Genomic DNA, 13999 nt, shown 5'->3' on the forward strand with positions numbered 1-13999 from the left:
CTAAGTAGCTGGGACTACAAGTGTGTGCCACCATGCCTGGCTAACTTTTTAAATTTTTTTGTAGAGATTGGGTCTTGCCATGTTGCCCAGGCTGGTCTCAAACTCCTGAGCTCAAGCAATCCTCCTCCCTAGGCTTCCCAAAGTGCTAGGATTACAGGTGTGAGCCACTGTATTCAGCCTGAGAAACATTTCATAATGGATAAAGACACCAATACTAGCACTTCATTTTGATTTTTAATCAAAATTTTGTGATTTTTTTCACAAGATAGTACTGTATGTCAGGCATGGCTAAGTATCATTCTTTCTATCAACAACAATAAAATGTTTTATTGTAATAAACAGCATTAGAGAGCTTGCTGTTATAACCTTATTTTTCTTCCCAACCTGCAAAGGAAATTTCATACTTGAAACCACAAGCCTAACCACGAGGGCTGTTAAAGAAACCTGCTCTGCCCTTTACAACAGCCTGTTTACAGGAATGTGTATTTGTCGTTCCCTAGGACACGTCAATAGAGAATCACCTTCGTTTATATGCTTCAAAGGAAAGATACAATGAAAAGACACAGCAAACCTTCAGGAAGGCCTTTGGGCATGGCCACATTGATTACTCTTGTCTCCCAAGTGACAAATCCCACATTACATTCTGTGGAGGCACCTTCCCTAATAGGAAGGCAGATCTCAGCGGTAAGAACCCAAATGTCTTGCTCACTGATCTGGGTAAACCCAGTCATGCAGAGTTCATATAAGGACACTGAAGCATGCCAAACATCACTTCCTTGTGCCACTCACCTTAGAAAATAAAAGCCAGAATCTAGCTGGACATGGGAATGAGACTCTGGCAGGTGCCTCTTTGTCTAGTGCTTAGCTGCATGCATTCGGAAATCACACTTTCTGGGCTCAAGTTACCCCCACTTACAGCTGTGATCTTGGGCATATTAACCAATATTGCTGATGCTCAGTTTTCTCATCTGTAGAATGGGGATAATGATAACCCCATAAGTCTATTGTGTAAATTGAGTTAATGTACATGAAATATCTACATAACTCTTTCCCCATATTTAGAGCTCAATAAATATTAATTATTATCGTTATCGTTCTCTTTACCGCCTGACTCAGCCAGCAAGACCTCAACCCAGATCAGGAGACTAGGGCTCTCTGAACCTCCCTCCCGCAAGGCTGGGGCTGTCCCAGCGCCCAAGCACACTCCCTGCCTTTCTCCCCATTAACCACAATATGATAAAGGTCAAAACTCAACTGTTCATCCCCATACTGCAATTAATATATTCTCATTCTCATCCTGTTTTTAAAGATAAACAAAGGAATGTGAAACGCCACAAGGCCAGAAGCGGCCACTTGTTACAGGCGCTTCCTGCTGAAAGATGCCTCTTCCCTCCCGTAGCATCTGCCACTGGCTCCGGAATAATCACCCCTGGGGAAGTGAAGAAGGAAAAGGTGGTGTGTATATGTATGTTTGTGCACGCAGGAGAAAGAGAGAGAGAGGAGGGAAGAGAGAGAGATTAATCCCAATCTAGAAATAAGGTGACTCAGAAGGTGTCTCAGAAGAGAACTGGCATCTCTAGCGTCTGAGCTGACCAGGTGGAGCTGGAATAGAACTGTAGTAATTTACTAAAGATTGAAAATTGTGAAGGGCAAGGAATTTCAGCTGCCACCAATTCTACCTTAAAGCATGTGTTATTACCACACTCCCTGACAGCGACAGAATTCTTTGATTTCTTAAGGGGCAAGGGATTATCTGTACACGTTTTAAAGGACAGAATTTGAGTTTGTAAGCAGTAAACCCACTTCAGATTCAAAATGCTGGAGATCTTGAATCCAGCAACAGTTTGGCTCCACTGAGAGTCTATCGCCTTTGAAAATGTAGGGGAAATTTTGCAAGTCTATCCACCTCCTTTGGGAGCCAAATACACCTTCTTTATTAGAGATGCCCTTGGCTGTCTCTGGTCTGGTCCTGCCTTGCAGTTCTATGTGGGCCTTTCTTCAGTGTTTGGAAGCACCAGTGATGAATGGGGACAAGCAAGGGCCCCAGGATGTTCTGCCCGGAGTAGCCATGGGAACATGAGCAGGTCACTCACACACTCTGAGCACAGTGACTTTATTATATATATTATCTGTGTATACAGATAATAACGTCCACCTTACAGGGCTGGTAGAAAAGATGAAGGACTTTTAGGAAAGTACATTGTATCTGACTGTGATCTACAGCGATGTTGATTAATTGTAGGGATTCGTGTCATCTGAAGTGTTCCTCAAGCAGCCATGGGCACTCCAGGTGGTCCTGCTGCCAGTGAGGGAGGTTGTTTACAGTCTGTTCAAGATTTTCTCAGATTTCCTGTGTCTGAGTTGATCTAAACCTTTCCATCCACACCAGAAGGGCTTCTGTCTTCCCAGGTTCCTTTGGTGCAGGAGTGAACAGCAGGCCTGACCTGCCAGGCTCACCACAGGCCTAAGGAAAGCCCTCAACTTTGCTCCTGGGTCCGCTCAGAACTGAGCCAGGCCCAGAGGAAAGGAGTCTGTTCCCTCCGCCCATGTATGTGGTTTCACAGAGCAAAGCAATATTTTCCACCATACTAAAACTCTGTGTAAATTTTTAATTAGGGTAAAGAAATTAAATCTTGGCTTGTCAGCCATACCTCACACAAATCATTTGAGTGTCCACATTGATTTCTCAATGCAAACCTTGTCAAACAAAATGCACACGGTCAGTATTCAAAACAGGGCAGTTGGTGTGGGCAGCCGGCACCTGGACAGTGAAGGTCTCCAGGAACATAAAGATCCTATGTGCGTGTGTTTGGTTTATCATTTGCTTAATGTCTCGAAATTATAAATATTACCCTGCAAAGATTTGGTTGAATTTCCTTCCTCAATCAACTCTAAATACACAGGTTGCTTATGTATGCTTCTGATCTTTTTTTTTCTTTTTGAGTACTAAAAAGGAGACACTAGAAGGGTGTCTGACTTCCCAGATTTCTTTGGACCAGGAGCAAACAGCAAGCCTAATGCTTTTCTTTTTCCTCCTATGAAACTGAACTCCTGAAACCAGCACATGTATACATTTCACAGAGCCAAGTTCCTATGTTAAAAGTTGCAAACTAAAAGGAGAAATTTTCAGCAACCTCTGAATAATTAGAAACAGGAGGCTCTACTACCCCCAGTGAATCTCTCATATACACACACACATACACATACACATACACATACACATACACACACACACACACACACTTTTTGGGGGACAGAAAATAACTGGACAAAATCAGTTGCTGATTCTGCCACACAATGATTCTTTTTCAGCTATGTTCATATTACACAAGCATGAAAAAGCTCCCATTTTTTCTGCTAGTGGCTAGATAAATGCTAATGAGAAGAGAGTCTACTCTCAAAGAAATATGGAAATAATCCTAGTTTCAAACACTATTATAATTGTGTATATTAGCTCATTTAATTCTTACAACAACCTTATGATGTAGATAGTATGATTACTCTTATTTTACAGAGGAAGAAACTGTGGCTTAGCATAGATAAGGTCAGCAATCACAAATGCTATTTCCTGCCCCTTCTTAGTGGAAAGCTTGCTCAAACAATGTTCTGTACTTTGCTTTTTCCCTTAACAACATATGCTGAGATTTCTCCCAATCAGTTCAAAGAGATCTCAGATATGTCATATTAGTCTGGCTCAGTTCTTCCAGCTGCAAGAAAAAGAAAGACTATATATCCTCTCAAAGGCTCTTAAACTGAGCATGTTTATAATTCTCAGAGGAATCACAGGTAGGATTAACAGGGGCATATTCTGGATCCCAGGACACCAAGTGGTACCACTGAAGTCAGATACCGGCTCCCAGCTGGATTAGCTTACCTCTCTCAGCAGCTCCGGGTGCAAGAGATACAATAAGAGACAGTATCGTTCGCCCCTGCAAGCAGCAGGGTTTGGACACCTGCCATGTTCGTTTTGTTTTTAAATTTTCTCCAGGCACCAAAGGCTTTGAAATTACCTCCTATCTCAGAAGAACCACCCAGAGTCTTGGAGCCCCTGAAGAGTCAATTTAAAGCCAATGAGCCCCCAACAGAGCTCTTCATCTTCCCAGTGGAGATTCATTACCACATCCAACACCCGCCAAAAGAGAAAGCCCACAGAAGAGGTAGGTCCCAGGTGCATGGGCGCTCCTGAGGGAGAGCCTGGGATGGTGGGGGGGAGAGGGTCCTGCCAATTCTACCTGCTCCTACATCATGGCTGACCTTCCCTATGGTCATCCCCTTCAGAGAATATTTTTTAAAGAAGGAAAAGGGGTAAAATCTAGAAGAAGATCTCTTCTGATCATATTCAATTGGATTTTTAACATATTTATTATACCCTTCATTAAGCAATGCATTTTGTTAAGCTGTGGAAGAGAAAGGAAGACAGGTATATACATAAATAAGTCCAGTGCACCATAGGTGTTATAAAAGGGCAAGAACTTTTCAGGCAGCTTACAAAAAAATCAATGTATAAAACAAGACAACTAAAATTGAAATTGGAAAAAAAAAAAAAAAAACTAGGTAAAAGGAGTAGAGAAATAGATGTTATCAGACATCTGAGATGAATTCATGGTTTGATGTAAGTACTGGATTTAGCTGAGTTTCCTGGCAGCCAAAGTAAAAATGACACTTGAATCTTTGCATCTCCATTTTATAAAAGAAAGATAAAAGTTCATCCAAAAAGTCATTTTCCTGATTTTGAATTAGGTTATTTTGTAAGGGATGACCTCTATAATCTTTGCCAGGACAGAGATTATGTGCTTCTAAGCAAAGTTCTAAGAGAATATGAGCAAGGGAGATCAATTCCAACTGGCGATGTGGGCTTTTTAGGGGAAGCCTCTGAGTGACGTCTCACCCTGTATCACAAGGAAAAACTCTTTCTGACTTTCCTTTCATTCCATAGTACTCTTGTTTAAGACACATTTCTTGCTCCGGGACTTCTCCGGGCCCTTTGGGGCAAAAGGTGTCCTAGTTTTGACAGGAGTCCTAGTTCTGAGTTTTCTAGAAACTTCAGCTGAGACTGCCACTGGCTTTTTAGAGAGTTTGACTCCTGAGAATCACACAGGCAGCCATTTTGTTCTAAGACTGTTTGGACTTCTCACTGGAAAGAATGCCAAACAGTGGAGCTTAAAAGACCAATTGAAGGGGATATGAAGGAACTTTCTTGGGTGATGAAAATGTTCTCACTCTGGGTTGGTTGTATGGATTATGGGTGTGTCAAAACTCATTGAACTGTACACTTAAGATCTGTGCAATTCACTATATGTGGATTTTACCTTGCCAAAAAAATTACTCATCTCCCTAAAAAAAAAAAAAAATCAACAACACAGTGTTTTAAAATGCAGATCTTCTTATTCAGGTGTGGTGAGGCCAACAGATCAGGAGACAGCTGGCAATGAAAAGATCGTTTGTTACTCACAGTTCCCAAGAGGAGGAGGCATGCCACACCATGCAGGGCCACACGGGGGTGCACCAACCTCCAGGAGGCAGAAGGCAGGGAGCACAGGCAAGAGGCCGTATTGTGGTTTTCATAAAGGAATACAGGCAAGGCAGAGTAAGCAATCTAAGCAGATTTAGAATTGTCTAGTTTGAGTAATTCTGCCAGCTCTCTGGCATAGGGGCTGTCCCTTGTTGTCTGGTACTGGTCCTCTGATAATTACAGCAGGCAGAGGGTAGCCTGGGAATGTATGAGTTTGATAAAGGAGGTTGTTGGGGGTTAGGAACTCTGGGTTGGTGGGGGTGCATATGACAGGTATGTTCCCAGGTGAGTCATTTACTGTCTCTAGGAATTGGCCAGCCCTTGGAGGGACAGTCAGGTCTCAGATGTCAAAACATCAGAATGAAAAGATATACTTGGGAGGTTCCAAATGGCCAAATAGGAACAGCTCCAGTCTACAGCTCCCAGCATGAGCGACACAGAAGATGGGTGATTTCTGCATTTCCAACTGAGGAACGCAGCTCCTCGCCAGCAATGGAACAAAGCTGGATGGAAAATGACTTTGACAAGTTGAGAGAAGAAGGCTTCAGAAGATCGTTAACAACAAACTTCTCCGAGCTGAAGAAGGATGTTCGAACCCATTGCAAAGAAGCTAAAAACCTTGGAAAAAAGATTGGATGAATGGCTGACTAGAATAAACGGTGTAGAGAAGACTTTAAATGACCTGATGGAGCTGAAAACCATGGCACGAGCACTGCGTGATGCATGCACAAGCTTCAGTAGCCAATTTGATCAACTGGAAGAAAGGGTATGAGTGACTGAAGATCAAATGAATGAAATGAAGCAAGAAGAGAAGTTTAGAGAAAAAAGAGTAAAAAGAAATGAATAAAGCCTCCAAGAAATATGGGACTATGTGAAAAGACCAAATCTATGTCTGATTGGTGTACCTGAAAGTGACGGAGAGAATGGAACCAAGTTGGAAAACACTCTGCAGGATATTATCCAGGAGAACTTCCCCAACCTAGCAAGCCAGGCCAATATTCAAATTCGAAATACAGAGAATGCCACAAAGATACTCCTCAAGAAGAGCAACTCCAAGACACATAATTGTCAGATTCACCAAAGTTGAAATGAAGGAAAAAATGTTAAGGGCAGCCAGAGAGAAAGGTTGGGTTACCCACAAAGTGAAGCCCATCAGACTACCAGCAGATCTCTCGGCAGAAACTCTACAAGCCAGAAGAAAGTGGGGGCCAATATTCAATATTCTTAAATTTTTGGCCAGGCTCGGTGGCTCAAGCCTGTAATCCCAGCACTTTGGGAGGCCGAGATGGGCGGATCACGAGGTCAGGAGATCAAGACCATCCTGGCTAACAAGGTGAAACCCCGTCTCTACTAAAAAATACAAAAAACTAGCCAGCGAGGTGGCGGGTGCCTGTAGTCCCAGCTACACGGGAGGCTGAGGCAGGAGAATGGTGTGAACCCGGGAGGCAGAGCTTGCAGTGAGCTGAGATCCAGCCACTGCACTCCTGCCTGGGGCGACAGAGAGAGACCCCGACTCAAAAAAAAAAAAAAAATTTCAACCCAGAATTTCATATCCAGCCAAACTAAGCTTCATAAGTGAAGGAGAAATAAAATCCTTTACAGACAAGCAAATGCTGAGAGATTTTGTCACCAGCAGGCCTGCCTTACAAGAGCTCCTGAAGAAAGCACAAAACATGGAAAGGAACAACCAGTACCAACCACTGCAAAAACATGCCAAATTGTAAAGACCATCGATGCTAGGAAGAAACTGCATCAACTAACGAGCAAAATAACCAGCTAACGTCATAATGAAAGGATCAAATTCACACATAACAATATTAACCTTAAATGTAAATGGGCTAAATGCCCCAATTAAAAGACACAGACTGGCAAATTGGATAAAGAGTCAAGACCCATCAGTGTGCTGTATTCAGGAGACACATCTCACATGCAGAGACACACATAGGCTCAATATAAAGGGATGGAGGAAGATCTACCAAGCAAATGGAAAACAAAAAAAAGCAGGCGTTGCAATCCTAGTCTCTGATAAAACAGACTTTAAACCAACAAAGATCAGAAGAGACAAAGAGGGCCATTACATAATGGTAAAGGGATCAATTCAACAAGAAGTGCTAACTATCCTAAATATATATGCACCCAATACAGGAGCACCCAGATTCGTAAAGCAAGTCCTTAGAGACCTACAAAGAGACTTAGATTCCCACAAAATAATAATAGGAGACTTTAACACCCCACTGTCAACATTAGATCCACAAGACAAAAAGTTAACCAGGATATTCAGGAAATGAACTCAGCTCTGAACCAAGCAGACCTAATAGACATCTACAGAACTCTCTATCCCAAATCAACAGAATATACCTTCTTCTCAGCACCACATCACAATTATTCCAGAATTGACCACATAGTTGGAAGTAAAGCACTCCGCAGCAAACGTAAAACAACAGAAATTATAACAAACTGTCTCTCAGACCATAGTGCAATCAAACTAGAATTCAGGATTAAGAAACTCACTCAAAACCACTCAACCACATAGAAACTGAACAACCTGCTCCTGAATGACTACTGGGTACATAATGAAATGAAGACAGAAATAAAGATGTTCTTTGCAACCAATGAGAACAAAGACACAACATACCAGAATCTTTGAGACACATTTAAAGCAATGTGTAGAGGGAAATTTATAGCACTAAATGCCCACAAGAGAAAGCAGGAAAGATCTAAAATTGACATCCTAACATCACAATTAAAAGAACTAGAGAAGCAAGAGCAGACACATTCAAAAGCTAGCAGAAGAAATAACTAAGATCAGAGCAGAACTGAAGGAGATAGAGACACAAAAAAACCCTTCAAAAAATCAATGAATCCAGAAGCTGGTTTTTTGAAAAGATCAACAAAATAGATAGACCACTAGCAAAACTAATAAAGAAGAAAAGAAAGAAGAATCAAATAGATGCAGTAAAAAATGATAAAGGGGATATTACCACCAATCCCACAGAAATACAACCTACCATCAGAGAATACTATAAACACCTCTATGCAAATAAACTAGAAAATCTAGAAGAAATGGATAAATTCCTGGACACATTCACCCTCCTAAGACTAAACCAGGAAGAAGTTGAATTCCTGAATAGACCAATGACAGGCTCTGAAATTGAGGCAATAATTAAGAGCCTACCAACCAAAAAAGTCCAAGACCAGACAGATTCATAGCCGAATTCTACCAGAGGTACAAAGAATAGCTGGTGCCATTCCTTCTGAAACTATTCCAATCAATAGAAAAAGAGGAAATCCTCCCTAACTCATTTTATGAGGCCAGCATCATCCTGATACCAAAGCTTGGTAGAGACACAACAAAAAAAGAGAATTTTAGACCAGTATCTCTGATGAACATCAATGCAAAAATCCTCAATAAAATACTGGCAAACCGAATCCAGCAGCACATCAAAAAGCTTATCCACCATGATGAAGTTGGCTTCATCCCTGGGATGCAAGGCTGGTTCAACATATGCAAATCAATAAATGTAATCCATCATATAAACAGAACCAAAGACAAAAACCACATGATTATCTCAACAGCTTCAGAAAAGGCCTTCGACAAAATTCAACAACCCTTCATGCTAAAACCTCTCAATAAATTAGGTATTGATGGGACATATCTCAAAACAATAAGAGCTGTTTATGACAAACCCACAGCCAATATCATACTACATGGGCAAAAACTGGAAGCATTCCAGTTTTTTGAAAACTGGCACAAGACAGGGACACCCTCTCTCACCACTCCTATTCAACATAGTGTTGGAAGTTCTGGCCACGCCAATGAGGCAGGAGAAAGAAAGGCTATTCAACTAGGAAAAGAGGAAGTCATATTGTCCCTGTTTGCAGATGACATGATTGTATATTTAGAAAACCCCATCATCTCAGCCCCAAATCTTCTTAAACTGATAAGCAGCTTCAGCAAAGTCTCAGGATACAAAATCAATGTGCAAAAATCACAAGCATTCCTATACACCAATAACAGACAAACAGAGAGCCAAATCATGAGTGAACTCACATTCACAATTGCTTCAAAGAAAATAAAATACTTAGGAATCCAACTTACAAGGGATGTAAAGGACCTCTTCAAGGAGAATTACAAACCACTGCTCAACAAAATAAAAGAGGACACAAACAAATGGAAGAACTTTCCATGCTCATGGATAGGAAGAATCAATATCATGAAAATGGCCATACTGCCCAAGGTAATTTATGGATTCAATGCCATCCCCATCAAGCTACCAATGACTTTCTTCACAGAATTGGAAAAAACTACTTTAAAGTTCATATGGAACCGAAAAACAGCCCACATTGCCAAGACAATCCTAAGCCAAAAGAGCAAAGCTGGAGGCATCACACTACCTGACTTCAAACCATACTACAAGGCTACAGTAACCAAAACAGCATGGTACTGGTACCAAAACAGAGATATAGACCAATGGAACAGAACAGAGCCCTCAGAAATAATACCACACATCTACAACCATCTGATCTTTGACAAACCTGACAAAAACAAGAAATGGGGAAAGGATTCCCTAGTTAATAAATGGTGCTGGGAAAACTGGCTAGCCATATGTAGAAAGCTGAAACTGGATCCCTTCCTTATACCTTAAACAAAAATTAATTCAAGATGGATTAAAGACTTAAATGTCAGATCTAAAACCATAAAAACCCTAGAAGAAAACCTAGGCAATACCATTCAGGCCATAGGCATGGGCAAGGACTTCATGTCTAAAACACCAAAAGCAATGGCAACAAAAGCCAAAATTGAGAAATGGGATCTAATTAAACTAAAGAGCTTCTGCACAGCAAAGAAACTACCATCAGAGTGAACAGGCAACCTAGAGAATGGGAGAAAATTTTTGCAATCTACCCATCTGACAAAGGGCTAATATCCAGAATCTACAAAGAACTTAAACAAATTTACAAGAAAAAATCAAACAACCCCATCAAAAAGTGGGCGAAGAATATGAACAGACACTTCTCAAAAGAAGACATTTATGTAGCCAACAGACACATGAAAAAAATGCTCATCATCACTGGCCATCAGAGAAATGCAAAGCAAAACCACAATGAGATACCATCTCACACCAGTTAGAATGGCGATCATTAAAAAGTCAGGAAACAACAGGTGCTGGAGAGATGTGGAGAAATAGGAACACTTTTACACTGTTGGTGGGACTGTAAACTAGTTCAACCATTGTGGAAGACAGTGTGGCGATTCCTCAAGGATCTAGAACTAGAAATACCATTTGACCCAGCCATCCCATTACTGGGTATATACCCAAAGGATTATAAATCATGCTGCTATAAAGACACATGCACACATATGTTTATTGCGGCACTATTCACAATAGCAAAGACTTGGAACCAACCCAGATGTTTATCAATGATAGACTGGATTAAGAAAATGTGGCACATAAGGCCGGGCGCAGTGGCTCAAGCCTGTAATCCCAGCACTTTGGGAGGCCAAGACAGCCGGATCACGAGGTCAGGAGATCGAGACCATCCTGGCTAACACGATGAAACCCCGTCTCTACTAAAAAATACAAAAAATTAGCCGGGTGAGGTGGCGGGCATCTGTAGTCCCAGCTACTTCGGAGGCTGAGGTAGGAGAATGGCATAAACCCAGGAGGTGGAGCTTGCAGTGAGCTGAGATCCAGCCACAGCACTCCAGCCTGGGTGACAGAGCGAGACTCCGTCTCAAAAAAAAAAAGAAAAAGAAAAAGAAAATGTGGCACATATACACCATGGAATACTATGCAGCCATAAAAAAAGGATGAGTTCATGTCCTTTGTAGGGACATGGATGAAGCTGGAAACCATCATTCTGAGCAAACTATCGCAAGGACAGAAAACCAAACACCGTATGTTCTCACTCATAGGTGGGAATTGAACAATGAGAGCATTTGGACACAGGGTAGGGAACACCACATACCAGGGCCTGTCATGGGGTGAGGGGAGAGGGGAGGGATAGCATTAGGAGATATACCTAATGTGAAAGACGAGTTAAGGGGTGCAGCATACCAACATGGGGCACATGTATACATATGTAACAAATGTGCATGTTGTGCACATGTACCCTAGAACTTAAAGTATAATAATAATAATAAATAAATATATATATATATATATATATATATACACACACACACACACTTAATAAAAAGAGAGACAAGACTATTCACAAGATTGGGTTCGATCTTATTATTTTCCATGATGACCCTGATAGGAAGGTGAGGAAAACCACCAGGCCATCATGAACCAGATTCTTAAAACCAGATGCACTGAGCTTGCCAACACACTGACAATGCAACATAGGAATCGGGTACAAAGAAAGTGAATTCATGGAGTTCTTCCCTCATTTACATGTCATAAGGACCCTCCTTTAAAAGCATCAGAAGCCTAATTCAAAATGTGTTAAGCTAAAAGAAAGGAAAGGGGAAAAAGGAAGGAAAGACAGAAGGAAGGAAGAAAGGGAGAGAGGGAAAGAAGGAAAAGGAAAGAAGGAAGGAAGGGAAGAAATGAAGGAAGGAAAGAAAGGAAGGAAGGGAAGAAGGGAAGGGAGGGAGGGAGAGAGGGAAGGAAGGAGGAAGGAAGGAGGAAGGAAAGAGGGAAGCGAAGGGAGGGGAGAGGATGAAAGGAAAGAAGGAAGGAAGGAAGGAAGGAAGGAAGGAAGGAAGGAAGGAAGGAAGGAAGGAAGGAAGGAAGGAAGGAAGGAAGGAAGGAAGGAAGGAAAGAAAGAAGGAATTGGTTCATGCAAGAATCAGGTAACTGCAGGAGCAGCTGAATCCAGGCCTCGGAAAATATGTGCGCAGTACTTGTCTCTCAACTCTGTTAGCCTTTCCTCTCAAGCAGGCTCTTACCATGAGGTGATAAAGATGTCTTCCTGCAATTCCCTGCCAATCTCCTTCCTGTTAACCTCTATAGAAAGGATATGCCTCTTAAAAGCTCTTGCAAAGCGCAGAAATCACCCGTGATTGACCGGACTAGGGTCATGTGCCCACCTCGGAACCAATCTCTCTGGCCAAGGCAATGAGGTACTCCCATGCCAGGCTGCAGTTCCATGCCCCTCTCTGGAATCAGCAAATGGACACTGCTCCAACCAAACCACGTGGTGTGAGCAAGGAAGGCATAGGTCCCCAAAAGAAGAGACATTAGGCAAAAACAACAGACCTCTGCTACAACTCAGCCTCCTCTTTGTCTCCTAGGTGCTCCACACCCTAAGTCAGAACCAGAAAGAAGCGAAGAAGCCAGGCCTGTGTGGAAACCGCCCCTAAAGCCTGTGTCCTTAGAAACGCCACGGGAGTTAACGGTGCATCTCCCAGTGGACGCGGGCAGGGACACACTCTCACCTCAAGGTAGCTCCTCCCTCCCTCCAGCATCCCTCGGGAACCTCACTCTGAAGGGAAGGAAGGCAAGACACACAACGGTCCACAGCCAAGGAAAAGGAGGCTGGAAGGGAGATTCGTTCACTGGCAACCACTGGAAGATGGCCTTTGTGCAGGCAGGAGCTGCCTTCACCAAAGTGCTGCACTAAAACTAACAGTGTCCAGTTCACCAGTTACCTACTCCCTAACTCATCCCACTACTAGTTTCTGGTTGCAGATGTAGAAAGGCATCAAACTTCCTGAAAGTTTGCTGCATGCCTGACAGTTTATCCTGTATTTTTAAACAATGAAATTTCATCTCTAATCTGTTTATAAATAGGTATTTATTCATTAAAAAGTCCATAATATCAGTGGGGTGTGGTGGCTCATGCCTATAATCCCAGCACTTTGGGAGGCTGAGGTGGGTGGGAATCACTTGAGGTCAGGAGTTCGCCAGCCTGACCAATGTGGCGAAACCCCATCTCTACTAAAAGTACAAAAAGTTAGCCAGGCGTGGCGGTGCACACCTGTAATCCCCGCTACTCAGGTGGCTGAGGCACAAGAATCACTTGAACCCAGGAGGCAGAGGTTGCAGGGAGCTGAGATTGTGCCACTGCACTCCAGCCTGGGTGACAGAGCAAGACCCTGTCTGAAAAAAAAAAAAAAAATCCATAATATTGATAAAAGTCTTCAATTTCCATGACATGTGGACATTTGAAAATATACACATGGGTGCATCTAAGTGTTTGTGTTTATGTGTTGGATAGGTCGGAAGTAACAGGCCATATTTAGAAAGCTCCCCATTTTCAGAAAGCTGAGCCTCCTTTCCAAAAGGCATGTGCAAGATGACAGTATCACAGATGTCAAGTGACCTCTGACTGCTGGCATCAGAAATAGGAAGATGCACATTAATGTGTTTGGAGTTCTTCCTCTGTGCCAGGCACTGTTCTTAGTTTTTAACATGTATTCTCTTAGGTACTCCTCACAGCAATCCTCTCCTTTTACAGATCAGAAAACAGAAGCCCTGAGAGATAAGTAGTATGTTTGAGGTCACATAACTATAAGTGGCCTCACTAGGATTGGAG

At 42.3% G+C, this 13999-nt stretch overlaps 1 protein-coding gene across 7 annotated transcripts in view; it reads left to right on the forward strand.

Moving 5' to 3' along the window:
* Positions 1 to 13999, forward strand: part of KIAA2012 (KIAA2012 ortholog) — a 140245-nt gene that overhangs the window by 27827 nt on the left and 98419 nt on the right. For 4 of the 7 annotated variants that reach the window (XM_005573956.5, XM_045367474.3, XM_015432553.4 and 1 more), the window contains exons 6-9: positions 501 to 684; positions 1310 to 1452; positions 3989 to 4157; positions 12756 to 12905. In XM_005573956.5, the coding sequence (XP_005574013.3) occupies positions 501 to 684; positions 1310 to 1452; positions 3989 to 4157; positions 12756 to 12905 (646 nt within the window). The remainder of the gene's footprint in view (positions 1 to 500; positions 685 to 1309; positions 1453 to 3988; positions 4158 to 12755; positions 12906 to 13999) is intronic. The other 3 variants (XM_045367476.3, XM_074009759.1, XM_074009760.1) reach the window with 1 other exon arrangement.

Source organism: Macaca fascicularis, chromosome 12 (genome assembly GCF_037993035.2).
Source record: "Macaca fascicularis isolate 582-1 chromosome 12, T2T-MFA8v1.1".
In the NCBI taxonomy this organism is placed as follows: Eukaryota; Metazoa; Chordata; class Mammalia; order Primates; family Cercopithecidae; genus Macaca; species Macaca fascicularis.